Source organism: Temnothorax americanus, unplaced genomic scaffold (genome assembly GCF_048541705.1).
Source record: "Temnothorax americanus isolate GAGA-0224 unplaced genomic scaffold, ASM4854170v1 Scaffold7, whole genome shotgun sequence".
NCBI classification, from domain to species: Eukaryota; Metazoa; Arthropoda; class Insecta; order Hymenoptera; family Formicidae; genus Temnothorax; species Temnothorax americanus.
Window position 1 is genome coordinate 2296513 of NW_027509792.1, and position 21289 is coordinate 2317801.

Consider the following 21289-nt stretch of genomic DNA (forward strand, 5'->3'; position numbering starts at 1 on the left):
CGCCCACTTTTTCGCGATTCCAATTAGGAAGACCCTCTCGCAGGGCTCGCTTGGTAGTTGATTGGCGTCGGCTAGACAGTGGTGGGAATTAATGAAGACAGTCAGAGGTGGAGTGTTATGGCGCGGTGTCGGCGACCAAATCCACTTTTGCACTCGTACGGAAATCACTCGGAAGATTGCCACTCGACCGATGTCTCGGCGATAATGCGCGATATTAAAAATAATAAAAATTATGTGTAGCATATTTGGCTTTAAAATTTGGTTTTAAAATTATTTGTTTTTAATGCTTAAGATTATTTTAAATTTATGTTTAGTTTGTCTTTACCTCTCAACTTTTTATGTCTCCCACGTTCACGCTGCGAGTGTGCTACGAATATCGAACACATATAAAAATACCAGGATTAAGCGTAACTAACAACCGGTTAGCATATGATTATTATTTTGTAACGTGATCTGAGAAAGGAACTCTCGAAGTTGGAGTTAAAAGCAATAATCTTGCATTAAATCGTAAATAATGTTCCCAAAGCCAGCGGACATCCCATATACTTAGTCATCTCCATCAATAGAGAGATGGCGATCACGTTTTCCTAACTATCCGACGCGCACCGTTATATCCTCTGTCGCAACGCGCCGCGTCGAACCGACGCCGGGGAATCGCCGAATAATACACGCGTTCAATAATATATCGTTAGGGACATCCACTGTGTACGGGGATCGCATAGAGACGCGCGACTATTAAACGGGAGGCTCCATGTCCATTGCGTAGTATTTTCGAATCTCGGACGGGTCACTGGCGAGGTGGCATACATATTCATGCCGAGTGTTTACCTAAGGCCAGAAAAGAACTGTTAAGAACCGAGGCGAGGTATCACATTAATACGAGGGTACTCGAGGGATCCTACGAATACGTAGGTATATGCAAATGACACCGTTCCTCATGGGAGGGAGATCCTTTAAATCACACATCGGGGCTACCAATAACACGTCCGGCCGACGTGTACGTATAGAAGAGTCGTTCTTTGTGGCGGCTAGAAGAAGAGAATGGAGGAGAGAAGGAGCGAATGGCGATCTTATTTTATAGCTCCTGGTGCCCGAGATGCTCGAGAAAGAGGAGACAAAAAAAAAAGAGAAAGCCAACGTCGACGACGAACGGCGCGGAACGACGGAAAAAGGCCCGGATTACCGTCGAACTTTCGCGATTCGCCCTAACCACCGGTCCCTAACCCGGCGCATGGCAATAATCGGACGAGTAAAAAATCCACCGTAGAGGAGCGAACGTTTCGGGCGGGGCGAAAAGTTAAACACGTTTGTGACTATACGTGTTTCGGCGGAAACGGCGATAAAGCTGCTCTCGCTCGTATCGCCTCCTCCGCGTACATTATCCGCGACTGCGACGGCGACGACGACCTAAAAACCTCTTGCTCTTGCTTCGCTCTCGGGGGAGTCGGGGAACTCGGGGCGAAAGAACGGTGCGTTTTTATCACGAGTAATTCAGGCTGCCACGTACATATACGGTCTCTAATAAATTCGTGAATGGCCACGCCGCGAACGAAACGTCCTATACGCCCACGCGCCCTCACATGCGCCAGCCACACGTGCACGCACATGCACGCGCACACGCGTGTGCCCGGACGCCCTCGTGCGCGCGCGTCCTCTCGGGCCGTTGTTGCGCTTAGGGTACCGAGCTCGACCGACCCCGGACCCCGGGATGCCCCGGAGAGAAAGCGAAAGGGAGAAAGAGGGAGAGAGAGAGGGAGAGAGAGAGAGAGAGAGAGAGAGAGAGAGAGGGAGGGAGCGGATATTATCGCCAAACGTTAATTTGGCCGAGGTCCGGCCTACCTTCCAATTTTCGAGCTCTTACACGCCCACTTACGAGATTGTCCGTTAACGCTCCCAAACGTCGGGACGGCGTATATTCGACGCGTTTCCCTAGCGTCGTCGTGCATGTCTCCCGTGACAAGCGTGGCCCCGTACAGGCGCGCGAGAAGCGCTTATTTCTCTCGTGGGGAGCTTCATATTACATCTGTATATCATATCGTTTGACAAATTTGGGGTCGATTCACCTCATCATATTCCTGTAGCTAAAAACGGCTAGAATAAATTCCAAAGTTATCAATTTTGTTGATTGTTTTTATTTTTATAATCAGAAAATAAATGAAAAATGCAGAAATGGAGTTTAAATTAGATTATATGAAAAATTTATTTAAATCTTATCAAAAGAATGACATTTTGCCTAATCTATCATATACGGAATAATAATTATCGTATAATAAGGTTGTAATATCGAAGAAGCGAATTAAACTTTATAACAATACTTTAAATATATCTATGGGATAGACATATATGCGATTTGTGCGGCTCATATCATCCGCGGCCGATTGTATGCGATCCATCTGCGGAAGCACACGTGAGATAGCGTGAGAAAATAAGCAACAAAAATCTCTGTACGCCTTACCATGCGTGCAATATGTATGTACGTGTTTGCCGGCTCGGATAAACTCTAAACACGTAAAAACTTGTGCGCTACCAGCGCACGAAGGCAAATGCACGTAAGAAAGAGCGAGAGACGGAGAATAAATATGGTTATACACGTGTAAAGTTCCATGTATCGCGGCTCGGACGCGCTCGTGATGCGTCCGCAAAAAGTAGACGCGTCCGACAGTGCGTGCATCTATAAACGGCGAACGAGGAATCGAGACTCGCGTAAGTGAAAAACGGCACACAACACCCCCAACGTCCGCGCAACGCGGTGAAATATGCAATACGTTCGACGAAATCACAGATTGCGCCAGCAACGAGACAAGGCATTCTCGTGCGTGCATATAATGTAAATATATCTCGAATAAGACATGTTGATTACAAATAGACAATAAACGATAAGTTTTTTTAATTTTACAGATAAATTATAAAGCATTTTTATGCATATATTAAAATATAATGTAATATAAAATATATATAAGTATACTGGTGGAGCATGAAGTCTTATCCCGAGCTTCTTCGCGACTTATAATTTTATTGAATGACGGCGCAGTTCTTGCGCCGATTCGCGAATACGAAATAGGTCGACGCGAAATAGGGAGAGACGTCGCTGGTTGCGTACACCTCGACTTACCGAGCGCGTATTAGCGTGTGCGAGAGTGCTCGCGGTAAGAACCGGTTATATAGGAACCGTCCGCCACCTCTTCTCTCTCTGCACCTTCTTTTCTTCTTCTTCTGCTCATCCGCCGACCTTTCGTTCCTCCACATCCTTCCCGAGTTCCTCATCGGCGAAACCGCCGCTACATAATGCAGCGACGCGTGCGTGTGTGTGTGTGTGTGGTGTGTGTGCGTGTGTGTGTGCGCGCGCGCGCGCGTATACGGCCGCTAGGCTAAGCGCATACCCGCACGCGTGAATGTACAGGGTGTTCGAGCTCGGCTATAGAGAGAGTGCCAAGTCAAGCGAAACCATATGATCGCTTCAACGTGAAGGCGTCAATAACGTTTGACTTGTCAGTGATTAGAGTGACTATAGATCTCTCCCATTAATTTTGTATAAATTTTACTTCAGCATGATATAAAATTTAATTATTCAATCAGTGCCGAAAGATACCTACTTAGGAAAAGAGAATGGTCGTTTGATTTTTCACTTTGTTCATGAGAAAGTTGCCAGTTCAGAGAAGTCGCGGGTTCGTTTCTGAAACATCCTGTATACATATAAGAAGCCGGTACGTATACTTGCGCGATGCTTCGACACCATGGGTGCCTGCCTATCTGACGTTGGGTGCTTACGAGGCGAGGGCGAGTCCGCGTCTTTTCTTTTTCTCCCTTTCCTGACCTGGCTACCGACAGGCCGTAGGGACGCTGGTCTCTGCAGCCCCTCTCGCTTCCCCCCAGACCCTCCACCGGAGGCGTCGGCATCTCGCGAATGTTTCACGGATAGTCCTGGAACTTGCTGCACGGAAACGGCGGTATGCGTTGCATCGCCATAGTCTGCGAGAAATATGATCTTCCTCGAGAAGCATTCGCCGAATACGCTTCCGAGACTTTAAAGTAGATTTTTTTTAGCAAATCGCGTGTTGAAATTTCAATGTGCGATTTCCAAACGTGCATTTACGATAATAATGCATTTTTTAGAGATATCTACCATTTACCTACTATAATTTACTATCATCCCACTATAAATAATATTCGGACAGGGAAAGTTTACACCGTGTGCCGAATAAATAATATTATAAAAATATATATAAAAGTGAGAGAGAGATATTTGGACAGGGAAAAGTTACCGTGTGGCGAATAAATATTATAAAATCTTACTTGCGTTATTCCATAATGTTAGAATAAGGTAGATTTATGTTCGCGCGAATTTTGCTAATTAATCTATTTTTATGTTACAGATTTCGAATAGACAACACAGATCACATAATTGACGTGAACAAAAACAACGCAATGTTCGAGTACGATCAAGTCAATATAATATGTCCTGTATATCCGCCGGACTCGTACGTCGATGATGATGCTGAGAAGTACATCATCTACAACGTAAGTGGATTTTTGTAATATTTCTTAATATCGACAGCCGAACTAACGGCAACAGAGCACCTTTCCCTTCGATGCATTTATTATAGATAACGGGTTTATATAAAGCTATAACGTGTGAATGTCTAATGACAACACCACAGTCATATTGGACATAAAAAAATTGTCGATCGGAGTCTGCCAATGTTTAGACAGCTGCTGCTGCTACTTGAAACTGGTTCTTAACCCGCTTCCATTATATATATCCCCAAAACGACATCCGCTCTTCAGCGAGCGTACCACGCTACCGAAATGTAGATTTATCGATAAACTGAAAGAAATACTGAACATATATACGTATCTATACACACAAGCATACTGAATAATCTCACGACCTCCTTCTCTATTTTAATCTCGGTTCGATACGTATAAATATCTTATCTTTGGGTGAAAACGATATATACATATAAGATTTAAATAATTTATCAATTATTCTTTTTTAATTAGTTATTTTTTTCATCGCTTTATTTTACTTGGAGTACTTTTATCTTTATTCGCCACAGAAATCTTTATAAGTAGTTATTTTCGGTTAAAAGTTAACTTTGTTCTAAAAAAAAAAAAAAAAACTGGCCGATGCCAAAGACGAAAATCGCGACACCGTATTCCCGATTGATACGTTTTTATTACACAAACTTTCGTTCTCCCGATAACCAATTCCAGATACCGTGGAAGATTCTCGGCTTTCACGGACGTGGCCATCAAACATTCCGGTGGCGTCCACCCTCTCGAGCAAAGCAAAACCTCCCAAAGACCATTCTTGCGTCGTCGGCGACCTAATCGTTTCGATCCACTTGATTGTCCCTCCACTCTTCGCCATCCGTTGTCCCATTGTCTCCGCCGTTCTTCCTACACGACGATTAGCTCCAACAATGAAGCCCTCTTCTGCAGAAGAGCACGGGAATCGGTTCGCCGGGGGGTGGGGAAACGCTAAGATGGCACCTTTCACAGTAGTCAATCAGCGATCGGTGTCGCCGATCCGCGTGTCCCCCCTCCCCCGTATCGCCGATCGATTATACCGTCGCGACTGATCGCACGATTTCTCTTGGGCGTTTTGCAGGTGTCCAAGGAGGAGTACGAGACATGTCGGATAACGAACCCGAGTCCGCGGGTAATAGCGGTGTGCGACAAGCCGCGCAAAACGATGTACTTCACCATCACGTTTAGGCCGTTCACGCCGCAACCCGGGGGCCTCGAGTTCCTCCCGGGCCACGATTACTACTTCATCAGCACCTCGTCCAAGGACGATCTCCACAGGCGCATCGGCGGACGGTGCACCAGCCACAACATGAAGGTCGTCTTCAAGGTCTGCTGCGGCAACGAGGCCGAGACCTCCTCCTCCTCGGCGACATCGCGTAACAACTGTAAGTATTCGGGATAGATCGCGCGTCGCATCGCGCAAAAAGTCGAAGGGTACAAAAACTGATTCACGAGCAGAAAGGAAAATTACTTTGATTTGAATTAAATAAGTCTTTTTTATTTATGAAGCGCTTTTAAGCACTTGGAATACGAAAAAGTACTGATTTCAAAATAGGAAATATCGAATAGCGATGGATTTCCTTTGTTCTCCAAGATCCGAGAGGCTTCGCGTGACGATTCGCCGCGCGAGTTCACTCGCGTGCGCTTCTTCATTTGCATCGCATCGCGCACCGCCCGCGAGACGGTGCCCGAAACGCAGGCTCTTCCTTCCCATGGAAGGCACCAATATTCGCGCGGCAATTATGTTCTAATTTCTCAATTATCATAATCTAAAATTACAGGCGTCATTTGCACGAGGGACATCGCCTTTTCATTCCGCGCGTAAATCACGCTTTTAAACTCTTCACGCTTTCTCGTTCCGCGCGACCTCCGTCGGAGACGCGCGCTCCGGGGAAAAAAACGTAGGAGGGGGATCAAGGGCACGAAACAAAATAGTCCATAAATTCATTATCCCGTAATCAGTTACGTGAGAGGAACGGCTACCATAACAGGCGGTGTACTTGTTCCTTCACCGATTCGTTCGCCATCCTTTCGAGCTCATTTCCTTCTCGTCCTTTCTCCTATCCACCTCTCGCCCCCGTCTCTCCTCCTGTCGTCTCCGTCCTATCGTCTCTCTCCTCCCGTCTCTCTCTCTCTCTCTCTTAAATAATCCCTATCGATTATAATCCTCACCGTGCGTCATTTGTTGCGGTCGCGGGGGGGACCAATTCTGTGTCCCGGGGCACAATAAATTCTACCATTTCATTTCGCCCCGCTATTCTCTCCCCAATTCGTTCCGAAGCATCCTCGAAGCGTCTTCCCGCTCTCCTTCGATCCCTCTCTTGCCTCCCCCTAGACCCCCTTTTCTCTTCCTGCCACCTCCGCCCCGGCAGAGACGATTCATGCGCCATAATGACCAGCTATTTTGCTGGTCGGGAACTCTGAACTCTCTCTTTCTCTCTTTCTCTCTTTCTCTCTTCCCTTCCTTCTTTCTCTCTTTTTCTCTCTCTTTTTCGCGCTCTCTCTCTCTCTTTCCTCAACATCTCGGACATTGAAGGTTCCACGGCGAGACCCGACCTCGCGTTCACGGTAGACGTCGAGAGTTCGCGCGCGGCTACTTCTACACAATTATATCGCCGGGGGGTGCACGTACCTCCACGGCCGCGAGTTTTATTTCCGATGGGTTAGCAGGTACTGCGCCAGGTTGCGGGCTCAGAATAACGCGAAGACTATCAGTGGGCATTCGCGATGGGAAAGTGTGAAGATGACGAAGGTTGCCTCTCGCAGCACTTAATCGTAGTTTCTGAAACTTGTCCATACTTCTTTATACATTAAAATCGATTTAAGGGCTTTTTTACGTTTTTTTTACAGTATGTTTATCTTGGAGATTAAAGAAAACTTCGTTTTTTGCATTGTAAGATTTATAGATCAGCATGTGGATAGGGAAGTCAAAAATACAAAACGATTTCATAATCTTTAAAAATATATTCTTTAAACATATAAAGAACTTTTGAAGTGTATGAACAGAAAATATGTCTGAATGCATGAAACAGATGACTATCGGAGATACAATAGAATACTTTATTGAAGTATTTTTCTTGAAATATTTTTTTATTTAAACATTTTTATAATCAACTGCACACACATACACAGACTCCTTTAAAAATATACAATTATCTGCTAACACATGCAACATACTCCTCTCTATAAGAGTATTCATACAATCACACTGAAACCAAAGTTTAAAATTCCAAGATGTTTTTGGCGATAAGATATTCAAACGTCATGCTTCAAGCAGCTATTTCGGCGATACGAATTCTCCTTTCTAGCAAGCCACATAGAAAACAACTCGTTCTTCGGTCACCGATTGTTCCTCGACATCTGCGCACGGTTCGCGACCGAGTCGAAGGTACAGAGAAGAGATAATGCGTAATCATCTAACACCATACCATCCATTTTCCAGCCGTAGCCGTGACCAGCAGCACCGTGCCCAGCAGCAGCTCGACGAGCACCGCGGTTTTGGGCGGTGGAGCCGCTGGCGTGCCGCCCCCGCCGCCGCCGCCGATCGTCTACAGGGGCGGAGATCGATTCTACCCGGGGGGCAGCATGCATCATCATCACGATCATCATCAGACGGGCACGGCGGCGCCGACCCTGCCCCATGTGCCCCCGCCGGCCGTCTACCCCGTGCATCCGCATCAGCCGCAGCAGCCGATTCACAATGGACCGCCGTCCTCGATCACGCCGCCCAAGACCTCGACCGGTCAGAAGAAGAAGAACAGTACGTATCGTGTCGTCACCGTCGCACCGCTGCCGTCTGTCTGTCTGTCTGTCCGGCGGAATCTCGTTTTGAAGCGCTTCCTCGCGCGGCGGCTTCGCTTTTGTACCTCATATTTGATCCGAGTACCTTGGTACCGGCTCGTACCGATACCGGTCCGGAGATCGGTAGAGTCATCGGGCAGTTTATGAAAGTCGGATTAATCCGTCTCTGATTCCCTCTTCGCTCAATCAAAGAGCACTCGACGTAATTAAGTCACACGTGTTCGGAAGTGAAATACGTCTTGGTAATTATTGATGATCGTTGCAAATCGACATTAATTGACAGTCGAAGCATTGGCAACGTGTCAGTCGGATTTCTCTTAGTGCACTCACTTGAGCTTCGTTTTATGATGAGCGAACGGCCATATCTTCTATTATATACATAATGCTAGCCTATCTGCTGCACATCCAGAGTGAATTATAGTAAAAATAATAATGATGACCGCTGTCAATCATTACCGGTTGCAAATTGTGTTCTTCTGAATTATCCCGTTTTACGCGCTCGTTCTAGCTGTTCGTGACTGACAGGAGGATTTCTTTATTTCTGTTCAATCGTAAATTATTCCTTAAAATAAAGAGAGAAATAGATTTACATATTTATTTAACGTCGCGTTTATGCGCGAGATAAGAGCCGAATCGCCGCCTTTAGTTGCAAATGCGCGCCGTAAATACCCGCGTCTCTGTATACGCCAGGTGGAAGGTCGACGAGGCGCAATGTCAAGATGCGATCGGATGAAAACCGAACGAAAGCAGCCATCTGTCGATCCCAACGCCGCACGCCCTTCTTCGCGTCGACGTCTACGATATAATTTGACTTCTAAATGCGCCGCGTACGCGCGCATTTGCATTTCGCCGATAAGCCGTGCGCGGATAGCCGCTCACCCATTAACGGTGCCGTGTTTCCGAGACGTGGCACGATAGGGAATACACGTTCCCAAGGTGTCGACACGAAATTGCCAGGGATTTCGTTTCCCTTCTCGTGGTTCTGCACGAGGTAATAACCATTAAAATTTGAGACGCGACTTGAACATCCGCGCAAAGAAATTCTCGGTGGCGCACCTCGAGATATAATCCCATTCGCAAGCCAATCTCTATCGTAGATTAAAAACATATGTATAACAGTTTTAAAATTTTTATTGGTTTTCTTAAAAACTCGATCAATTAATTAAAAAAATTTTGGGACTTATAAATTAGTCCCGAGTGACGTCATAGTCTAGTTTACTTGAAAAAAGGGTGAGAAGAGTGAAATGTGTGAATTATATAATTCTGTTTTACATCCTTCACTTTTTAATCTCGTATTTAAGAGGATCGTCTCTCTAATACCTTTTTAACAACTTATAAAATCTGCGTTCCCTAATACTAATATTCTACCTTATCGCGTAATTTATCAATGGCTAATGATTTCTTTTGTGTTTCGCAGAAGAGTATTCGGATCATCCGAACGAGGTGGTGAAGAACGAGGAGCTGACGTACAACGGCGCAAGCTCGTACGCTCGTACGCACGCTCGGTACGCGCAGAGCCTGATCCTGGCGACGTGCAGCCTGCTGATGAGCGCGTTGCTGCAGCAACTGCTGCGGTGAAGCGACAGCACCGGTCACGTACGAGAACGTCGTATATCCCATGCGTCGAAACCCCTTCTTCTGTGATTATCCTACGTTTAATTGATTTCTTGAGAGGCGTGCGAGACACACACGCGCGTACCTCGGCCATTCCTCGATCGTAGTGAGAGACACGCACGATCCATGGTCGCGCCGACTCGAGAGATAGCAGAGAAGAGAGAAAAGACGGAGAGTACGAGAGACAGAGAGAGAAAAAAAAAGACGAAGATGAAGAGCGAGGAAAGGAGAGACACGTCGAGAAAAGAGACACGCACGACACACGCGCGCGCGCGCGAGCGGCAACGCCATATTAACTACAATTAAGGAATTAGCGGGGTTCTAGGGTGGAACACTGTAGAAGGACGAAGACGAGGAAGCCGAGAGTAGGACGGGAAGTAGCAGAGAAAGTGGGGAGAAAAAAAAGCGGGAAGAGAAGCGCTACTACTAGACACTACTTATAGTACACGCCCACTATTATCACTACTATAAATGGTAGTCGTATTGGTTGTCCTTCTTATCATTGCGCTAACTGTAGGTATTTATTCGAATATGAGAAAGAGAGAAAGATGTAAGCGAGAGTCGTGGCAGCGTGCTAAGTATCCTCAATCGAGAGCGAGAAGTGTACGCGAGAGAAGGACGTCTGTTATACATATATTAGTAGCAGGGCTGTTGCATGTACGCGAATGTCTTTGATTCGAGCGAATCTTCGATTCCACGGAAAAAACTGCCGCGTGAACTCAGCAATCGACGACGAACGGTCCTTCGTTAAGGGGTCCTCGCTGCGGGGCCGGCAAGGAAAATAGTTTGTCCTGAGCGCGATCACGCGAGCGCGCCGTGCCTCGAGAAAAGAGTACCTGAAAATCCTTGAACGCTTTCGGTTCGCGGCCAAGACGGGGGCGAACGATCGCGATCCTCATCGCGAGCGACTTTCGTAGAGATACTTGAACTCGAAGTCGTCGACACGACGCGCCGTAGTTCTTCGATGATTGGACGATCTGTATCGGACAAAAGATCGAAAAATTAGGAGGAATCGTCTGGGATTAATCGTCTTTCGCGCGGCATTTAAATTCGAGCCGATCGCCGCGGCCGCCCGGCCAAATCGCAGGACGCCGAGGACGAAGGATCATTCGAGTTCGCATGCGAGATCGCGAGTAGGATAGTTAGCACGCGTGTAAATAAATTCCTAATGAATATGTACAAGTGGCTCTTGTGGCCGCCCTGTATGCCGACGGGTAACAGGGGGCCGGGGAGATTTAAGAAAGAGTGCCGTATTTCTAGGTAAATCTTATAATATGAAACAGAGAAAGAGAGAGAGCATGGATCAGACAGAAAGTGTGAGTGCGTATGTGCATTATGCAACTATGATGTGAGCACCATGTTGCTCATCGAACAAATCGACACAAGCCACGAACTTATGCGAATTTCTGCTACACTACAACAGGTCTAATTGCATCGTTGTCACGAATCAAGGATAGCGTATAGTATCGTTGATTCGAGCCGTTGGGTAAGAAAAGTAGCGTAAAGAAAAAAATCGAGCGAGCGAATAGAGAATGTTGTGCGAGAGAGACTGAGTCGCGAATCGAGTAAAAGACAGATTTGTATAATAGCTGTACCATACTGAGACTTCTATCTATAGATCTGTATTATATTTATTATCCGCTATCATTACGCTAACGAATATTCTACATTCGATATTCTATATTTGCTAGTGAAATATCAAATTTAATAGCGAACAAATTAACGTATTGTCGACGCCCGGGGGTGAAGCGGCGATCGCGGTACGAGCGAGCCCCCGGGGCCAACCACCCCCTCCTACCCCATCGTTTGTTGTTTTCCTTCGTTTTTTATTTCGTTCAGAGTATCATACACTAATCATGTTTCTATTCACATTATACACAATGTCTAATCAGTTCAATCATGTTTCCGATTTATATTGATTCCCCCTTTTCTACGTTTCCTTTTTTTTATTATTCTATTTATTATTCACATTAGCAGGGAAAAAGACTTGCGCGTGTACACGTATCGTGCGTACACACTCGTGGATTCACCTTTCGCGTGTCGCGCACGCATGCGTGCGTGAACGCGGTATGCAAAGGACGAAAGACGAAGCAGTGAGTAATTTTCCGTTCGTGTCCATAAAATAAAAAAATACAATTGCGAGCGCGACTGCACTAACGAATTATTGTAAATACGAATTTACGCAGGAAATGAGTACCGTAGCGAGACTAGAGGATGTATGATTGCGTGCGTGCGTGTGTGTATGTGTGAGAGAGTGAAAAAAAAAGATCCTTATTCAGAATCTTAAGTAGCGAAATGAGAATATTTACGCGTTGAAGACTACTGGACACGGACCGATTCGCTTTCGGAAGTTTATTCATAGTTCATCGTCTTCATTTGCGTCTACGATCGCGAGAGCAGCGAATATCCGCGATTAGTCGAGACCAACAAATTCGCGAATAAACGAAAGTTCAGCAGCGGTATTGTAAGCCCGAGCGTCACGCGCCATCCATCATTTGGTTTGTATTTTCACTTCTGTTTTGTTGCCGCAATTAGCGACGAGCGAGCTGGTCGACGCAATCTTTCATGTTCCCGATCGATTGTCGATTCGAAACTCACATGACTGCTTTAGGTAAGCGACGTTAAGTAAGATGTATTCGCGGACAATCATTATTGTACTTGGAATTTTGTTAGACTAATGACTTGTTTATGTTACGAACATTCATCCTTGATCTTCCTGATTGAAATGTGCCGATGCAATTATCGTATTCACAATCGTATCCATCCCTCAATCATATGTTTTATTAATAATAGATATATGTCAATTGTTGCATCTCGATGGTCCTTTAGATGTTCATTTAAGCTATGGATACTTGTGAATACCAACGATGCTCCTCGGTATTTTTCAACCAGGGTCACTGTACCGTAGGTACACGTAACGTTTTTACGGAACCTCGGATTTCACCTTTGGACGCGCTCGCTCGTTGCACCACAATTGCATTGTTGAGAATCGCGAAAGTGTCACGAGACCGCCGATCGCGAGTCGAATTTATTTCTAAGCGACGGCGAAATATATATATATCTAACGGGAATATAACGCCGCTCGATCGCACGCGAAGGGCGAAAGGGTACGTGGATTCACGAGCGCACGCTGGGTACTCATTCGCGCGAACGATATAAGTGAATACGTTATAACAGTAATATAGACTCGAACTATTCGATATAGAAAATAGACAAGGTCGCTCACTGCAAACTCATTCCTCTTTTTTTATTTTGTTTTGTCTCCCCCCCCCCTTTTTTCGTTTCCGTCATCCATCCATCACGTCCACAACCACGTCGTACACCCACACGGACCCGTGCCGCAGACCGCGAGACGTGAGGCGTCCTGCTGCCCCGACGAGGAAAAGAAAAAAAAAGTATTTTTTTAACAGCAGATAGAGGGAACGCATCTGCGGTGGGTTTGTTTGTTCAGAAACGTATGTAAATAGATGTAACGCGCGAGAGGAGGATTCGACGCCCGCCTCTGTATTAACGAGTCAGATCTATATTTCGGTCCGCGCGCGATCCGCGGACCCGTCGATGCGATTTAAACGCGTGTAAATAAACGTCCGAGATAGGATTAAAAAAAAAAAGAAGAAGAAGCGAGGGAAAAAAACGAGAACAGGTTACGCTTCACGTCCTTCATCCCGAGGAGGTCTGAGTTCCCGTCTGCTATTACGTTCGGTAATGCCACTTCACTTACGTAATCATCCACTCGTGTGCGTGTGCAAGAGAACAAGAAAGGATGCGAGGCTCGCGCGCGGATGTCTCTCCCGCTCGAGGGGCGAGAGGGCCCGCGCCGCGCGCGTTCTCACGCGTTAAAAGGGGGGGAAAAAGAAATAATAAAAGAGACTTGTTCCTCTCTTCTCGAGATCGAGGGTAAAATATCCGCCGCGCTGACAAGCACGGCCGCGCGGTTTCTAATGAATTAATTATAATTAATTAACGACTAAAAAAAGAGGATAAAGCGAATTTCGAATAGACACACGCGTCTCTGTAAATAAACAAATTAACGAGTAAATAAACGGTAAACACGATGAAATTTATATTAAAGTGCATAGCGAATACGAGATAGGTTTCTAATAACGGTTTATTATAAAAATAACAAAAAAAATGTGAATGTATGTTGATGTCTAAGATTTTTAACGAGGACGGCGGACGCAGAGCGGTTAATTGTAAACTACGATTTATATTCGTAAACCGAAGTACGCGAAGTACTGATTAAACAGGAAAGCGAGGCTCACAGATGGGCGGAGCGACACTTAGCCAGATCGTGATTTCTCACGTTGCATATATTATTTTGTAACCGGAGCGTACAGGACCCATACATACACTCTCGACATCACGGCTATCATACGCGGCATCTCTTTATCGTGATACGACGGACTTCCGTTAAAGTCGTCGAGAAGTCAACAAATTTTGATTAATACTCCGTGCACAACTAATCAAGCAGGAAATGACAAAAAGAATGCTAAAAAATGATATTTTATTCGGTTTCCTTTCCGCGAAAGCTGATCCCGGTACTTTCGATCCCATCAATTTCGCTTCAAAGCTGTCCGGCGCGCGCGTTTTTAATAGCGACTGATCCATTTTTGCGACACTCGCTTTCCTCGCACGGACGATTATTTTGTCGAGCGCGGCGCGTCCCGTGATTAATGAGACGGGATCCGCGTCCGCGTCCGCGGTGTACATCGGAATATTAATTAAAAATCTCGCCGGTGTCTACGAGCATCAGGGCTCGTTAACGAGCACGCTCGTCGTTTTCGTGCGGTGCTCGTCGGCTCGGTGCCGCCGCGTATGGTATCCTTGGAACGGGACCTTTATAGATTGCGTGTGTTCACCAGTATGCACATTCAGTACCAGTCGTTCATTACGAAGCATTACAGGATACAAATACAAAGTAGCGTAGCGTTCATAACGGTAGTCCACTATAGCGAAATAGTATTTAAACGAGCAACCGCCGGCTGCAAAAAAAAATAAGAAAGAAAGAAAACAGGAAAATCGCCATAATCAACCCGAAGAAGAGATCGCAGGTAGCGGGGCGCGGAAAAAGAGGGGTAAATAATCGTAAAATGAATTTTTCGTATAAAGGGCAAACGTAACGAGCGGACACATTACCATCACGCATCGCGCAGACACGGAGAGCCGGAGTCGTGGAAACCGCATATACGCGTGATACGGGGAAAAAAAGGCAGAGAAGGGTAACGGGGTGAGAAAGAGCGCGGGGATATAAGGGTGAACCACACGGTATATCTAGAAAACCGCGTTCGCGCAAATGCATTGTGCACCGTGCACGCACCACGCGTATGCATGCACGTGAATGCGTGAGAGTGAAAAAAAAAAACGGGAAAGGGGGGGGCAAGAGGATGTACGTGGTCCTACGCGAGGGAGCGTAGGCTCGTCGATGTTACACAATTTATGTAGGTATATTCTATATATATGTCGATATATAGCGCAATATATATCGATGGCAAACGAAAGTAATTTAAAAAGTGGAAGGCAAAGTTGGAAAGATATCGTGCGTCGGGCCGAGGGGGGGGGAGGGGGACTAGCGGTGTCGTATTTTGTTTCGAGATACCTCGCGCGAATCATCCCTGTTTGCTCGGGAAAGTCAAGGGGGCGAGGAGCAAGACGGTTCGGAAAAAGGGACACTCTTCGCCTTGCCGCGAAATCGTGTGTCGATCGCGTTTGATTTCTCGCATTAAAAAATCCCGATGTTTCCGCTTTCGATATTTCCTTTCGGGGATTTGTTGCCGCGCGACGAACGTCGCGAACCCAGAATTGCACAGTTTCGGCGATTAAGAGGGGAAACGCGTTTCTCAACGGGAGCAATATTATTTATCTTTCGATTTGATAAGCGCTGGTTGCACCTTGCTCTTCGCTAAATTATTCTTGTAATTTACGGTAAATCGCGCGTCAAAGCTATAGAAAGCGGACCGTCCTATCTTACGATTTTACGATCCTGCTGTTAGTACAAAAGAAATGGTCGAGGCACGAGATATGCACGATCCACTCCATGCGTCGTATAAATCGCGGGCAAATGTGTTCGACAACTAGCTCGTCACTTCGGTTAAGCAAATTCTAGTCTGTTCTTCTATTAATTCTATTTTAATCGCTCGTTATCGCATAAGAAAAAGCAGTTTTTTTGAAACGAGACATTGCATCATGTAAAAAAGATCTCTCGCATCTATCTTCCCATTTATATTCGAAGATGTTTAATAACTATACATATCGGCCTCGTTTTTTAAAAGCTCGGACACATTAAAAGCTTCGTCGGCCTATAAAAAACGTGAGGTCTAAATTTTACTACATTTTGCGCTTTCTTCTTATTTTAGCTGAATGTTCGAACCCTGACCACTATACGTCACGCCATGAAAAGAGGCCTAAGAGAACTTTCGTCTTAAAGAAACGTTTCAATTTTTGCTATTCCTGCTGTATTGTTATTAAATCTATAACTAGAGAACACGCTATTAATATAAAAAGTTCATAATTAATTTTGTTTAATAATATAAATGTAATATATTTTTCATTCGTACGTACGTATTGCGTCAACTATAATCGAACAAAACGACTATCCCAATTCGAAAAGCTATTCTCCCCGAAACAAACTGCCATATTTAATAATTACCATCAATTTCCGATTCAATACTTCATACTATACGTTGTTAGCGGAAAAAAGACAGATATAGGAAGACCAATAATTTTCAGTACATCCGAAGAATAAAAAGAAAGGAATACGTTTTTCGCAACGATTTCGACAGGTATCAATAGCATCGCGTGCGTTTTATAAACAACGAATTTTTTAATAAACGACTCGTTTCCGCCGAAGGCTAACGCAATACCCTTTACATCTGAGAATTATGGCTGTTAAGCTAAAAAAAGCTAAAAAAAAAAAAGCGCGAATATCGTCGTGATAATTTTAAGTTCGCTTTAATATTAGAAATAGCTGACAGATGGATATATTCTCCGCACACGCAAGCTATTTTCTCCTTCTATTTTCCTTTGTGTGTACGAACACGAGAAAAGGCAACATGCGACTTCGCTTTATTCGTGATAAGTGTATAATTGACATCAGTCGAACGTAAATCGTTATTCGCACCGTTATGTAAGAAATCGCAAGCAAGAAATAAGGTAGTCACGGTGAGAATAGTTACGTGCGCTTTCAATGGTTCATTCTTTCCTGCGTTGCCGTACATCCGACGAAGAGTTTTCAGTCGCGTTATCGCTTAAGGAGTTACGTTACAACGCGCATTTGACAATTTCCCAAACGACAATTTCGCAGAACTAATCGCGGCGGGATGAATGTGAGTAACCATCCTCCCGGAATGTAACACCGATCCATATATCTAACGTGCAACGAGCGTCAATTGCATACCAGAAACACGCCTCTCTCCCCGCGTACATATTGTAATGTAACTCTTCCGTCGCGTCGGGGGGGACAAGCTGTAGCGAAACGGAGTTGGGCGTAAATTAGGATTTCCGATAGCAATAAAACGAACTCGCTCTCGACTATCGTGCAATAAAGCGAACAATGTCCATCGGTCACGGATATCTGTTAGGGAGAAAGCACATTTCGTTGCGATGTAGGAATAAGCGGAGGAATAAGTGATTTATCGAGCGCAGGAGCGACGGAACCAGGAGCCCGCCCAGCTCCGCTCCGTGCGTAGGAAAGAGCGTCGTCGTCGGGCTCAGGCGGTTTTGTCAAGCGCGAGGCTCATTTATTATTAGATCCTAGATTAAAGGCGACTCTTTGATACTTTGATAAATCTGGCTGGTTTCCAAGGCGCGAGAGAGAGAGAGAGAGAGAGAGAGAGAGAGAGAGAGAGAGAGAGAGAGAGAGAGAGAGAGAGAGAGAGAGAGAGAGAGAGAGAATTTACGAGGGAAAGACTGGCAATCAGGGGGGACGCGACGTTTCCGCGAACAGCAAAGGAAAGGGAAAGAGGAGAGACGCGCTACGCCTGTCGCGGAGCGCGTCAATTTACACACGTATCAACCGCGTCAAAGGCCGAACAATTAAATGAGACGGTATAACCAAATAAAAGAAACATGAAAAAAAAGGATTGAGAGAGACCCAAGTGTGCGGAGAAAAAAAAAAAGAAGCAAACAAGATCCGCCAAACAAGCCCCGAGTCCGCCTAGCGGAAATTAACGCCGGCCTGGAGATAAACAGGGAGAGATTTAATCGAACGTATTTTTACGGAAGACGATATGTCGCATGAGGACCCTTAAAAAAACGCACCGAACAGCACCCTCACGGCCTGGAGAGAGAGAAAGAGAGAAAGAGAGTGCGCGAAGTATTGAAAAAAAAAAAGGGAAAAACGTCACGACGCGGAAGGGTGGTATGCCCCCAATTAAGGATGGCCTATATATCGCACTCGTTTGAAAACTTATCGCAAGAATGCACAAGAAGTAGCGTACGTACACTCGCTGTACTGCTGTTTGTTGACTCGAATAAATATGCGGATTAAAGTCGGTTTGGTTTATATGTACACGGTGAGTCCAAGATTCGCGCGAACGGAACGCTGGTGATCGTTCGAACGCTGGAGGCTGGGGAATTTGTCTCGTTAACGGGAACGTTACTTGCCGTGGTGTCCATCTCGAGTCGGAGTAAAATAACAACGGTGAGGAAAACGCGGAGAAAATCGTTCAGGACGAGCACGAGCGTTCCATGTTGCGATATTGTTATTATACGAATGTACTCAAGACGGTATGGTATACAAGACTAAAACAAGACCTAAAATAGGGACATAATATTTTATAACTCAACTTTTGTACAGAATAAATACTTGTACTGTGGACCAATATTTCTTTCATTTCATTCACATTAGAACCATCGTCGTTGAGTGCACAGATCTCTTATCGCGTTAAGTTTGTCGATATTATAAAGGCAACGGTCGTTCTTATTTTAATTTAACACAATTATTATTATAAATATTTCTATCAAATTAATTTTATGAAATTTTTTTATGAATATAATTAAAAGTAAAAGGTAAGTAAAGTGTTCAATGATTTATAGAAAAAAACATAAATCTAGTCTATACAGGTATAAATCTATATTACATAAAATTGATATAAAATTTATTTATTTGTCTTTTGCTTATGCACTAGTGGTATAATAACAATAGCATTTCTCGCTTCAGGTATTCGCCACCAACCTCCATTTCTATGTTCTTTGCCTACACCGGCAATAAGATGATTCCCGTCGGGAGTGAACGCAAGCGCGTTTATGAAACCCGCCAATTTCACTTCAAACAATGGATTTAACGATCTAAAGTTCTCACCGCATTGCCACAACTTGATCGTACCGTCCCGCGATCCTAGAAGTCGTAATTGATTAATTAGTATCAAAAAAGGAACAAATATAAATGCAAATACAAAGATAGAACATGATAATGCACCTGATGCTACTAAATCTGTATTCAATAGTGTGGCGATACTTGAAATCCACATCGGTTGACCATTGGTTTCGTCCTTTCCGTGCGCCTCCGGTACCGAGCACAACGGCTTCTTCTTCATACACCCCCAAACGCAAAGTTGTCCGTCGTCACCGCCGCTGAAAAAATTCTCCTCGTTGATGAGCTTAACCGCGTCAATACTGCTGCCGCCGTTGTGCGCGTTAAATATTAACTGCGACTCTTCGACTATTTTCCATATCCTAATAGATCCGTCGAAACCACCGCTCGTGATGGCACGCTCTCGTGAAAGTGCGTCGATAGATGTGATAGCGCTCTGGTGCCCGAATCTGTAAGAGAAACGGCAGTCAGAAACAAATTAAAACTAAGTAAATTCAGTATATATAAAATAAAAAGCTATTCAACTTGCAAAGTTACTTACAAGGATTCAACATAAGCCATATCGTCTAGATTCCAAACTTTCACGCTCTTGTCTTCAGATGCGGAGTATAACGTGTGAGTATCTTTACGGAATACCAATCCGGATACGGGACCCCTGTGACCTTGTAGATTCTTTATATGATTAAGGGTATCGCCACAGATCACTTTTATATCTTTACATCCACTATCTCCTACCACCTATAATAAGAAAGAGACTCATCTTTATGCGCAATTTTTTTACAAACTAAAAAAAAAGAATTTATTTAAACTTACGAAAAACTTTCCATCTGTGCTAATTGCCAAACATCGTACAGATTTCATTCCAGGCTTCGTCTTTCCTCTGTTTCCTCTAACAGCTTTTAATTTGACCTTTTCCTTTATTGACCCTACAAATAATTATCAATTTAATTCACAAAAAATAAATATACAACAGATAAGAGTAAACAATAAATATCATCAATTACTTTTAGAACTTTATCTATTATATATCTAAAGTTAACATTTGTGAACTTACATTTAGCTAAACTGCCATCCTTAGATCCCGAATATAATATATTGCCATCGATAGACAGACAAATACAAGTAATGGACAATTTATGTTCTTTACATCTCAATGTTGTAAGCTCACTGTGGCCAACATAATTTAACGCTATAGTTTTCCTTAATCGGCCCTTCTCCTCCAGATATTCCTCGCGCAATCTCCGTGCGACTGCACCCTCTTCAAATTCTGCTCTGTCTTTTTCTATATATATATATATATAATGTTGAAAATAAATTTATTATATAAAACTATTTCTTTCTCTTATCAAAATAGCATAGATCAAACATAAAACATTTCGTTAAATCATGTACCTTCTTCTTCAATTTCTTGAAGACGTTTCTTTACAAGTCTCACACGTTTTTCTTGCGCAGTTTCTTCCTCTTCGTCGGTTTCACTTTGTGCTTCATTTCTGTAAAAAAATAAAATCTTATAATGCTCATTGAATCCTTTCAATGTATTTGATTATCGTTACCTTAAATTTTCTTCTGCGAGTTCTTCATCTGTGCTGGCGATACTCTCGTTGTCATCAAATTTAAGCTTCTTTGATTTCCTCAATTGTTTTGAAGTAGACTGAGCTGTGGATGTCTTACTAAACTGGCCATTGAGCTAACATAATGAAATTATAAATTACAAATTAAGCCGTTGATACATTCTACACAAAAAAAAAAATTATGAACATGAATTGAATTATAGGTATGTCAAGATTATTTAATATTTTGCTATCTTATAATGATTTTTTTAAACAAATAATCGATACAATGTGCAAACAATTAATAAGAATTAGAAGAAATACGAAATAATTGTGCTATCTCGAGCGAACTTAATTCTAACCTCCAAGCAAGAGAAAACGTAACACTTTCGAAAAAGGAAGATAAATCGTAAAGCTTACTTTATGCTTCTGTGGGCCACCTCCTCGAGCACGACTTCTTATAAAAAACGACATCGCAGTAGCG

At 44.1% G+C, this 21289-nt stretch overlaps 2 protein-coding genes across 3 annotated transcripts in view; one reads left to right on the top strand and one right to left on the bottom strand.

Annotated features, from left to right (window-relative positions):
- The window catches only part of Ephrin (ephrin), a 143826-nt gene extending 125060 nt beyond the window's left edge, over positions 1-18766 (top strand). For both annotated transcript variants that reach the window (XM_077422200.1, XM_077422199.1), the window contains exons 2-5: positions 4374-4518; positions 5612-5915; positions 7973-8290; positions 9749-18766. In XM_077422200.1, the coding sequence (XP_077278326.1) occupies positions 4374-4518; positions 5612-5915; positions 7973-8290; positions 9749-9909 (928 nt within the window). In that variant the 3' untranslated portion in view covers positions 9910-18766. The remainder of the gene's footprint in view (positions 1-4373; positions 4519-5611; positions 5916-7972; positions 8291-9748) is intronic.
- Positions 18767-19028: 262 nt separating this feature from the next.
- Positions 19029-21289, bottom strand: part of U3-55k (U3 small nuclear riboprotein factor 55K) — a 2400-nt gene continuing 139 nt past the window's right edge. The window contains exons 1-8 of the mRNA XM_077422196.1: positions 21226-21289; positions 20809-20942; positions 20648-20745; positions 20310-20537; positions 20069-20181; positions 19797-19993; positions 19361-19704; positions 19029-19279 (exon numbers count right to left, since the gene is read on the bottom strand). The exon at positions 21226-21289 is cut by the window's right edge and continues 139 nt beyond it. Of these exons, the coding sequence (XP_077278322.1) occupies positions 19041-19279; positions 19361-19704; positions 19797-19993; positions 20069-20181; positions 20310-20537; positions 20648-20745; positions 20809-20942; positions 21226-21279 (1407 nt within the window). The 5' untranslated portion in view covers positions 21280-21289 and the 3' untranslated portion in view covers positions 19029-19040. The remainder of the gene's footprint in view (positions 19280-19360; positions 19705-19796; positions 19994-20068; positions 20182-20309; positions 20538-20647; positions 20746-20808; positions 20943-21225) is intronic.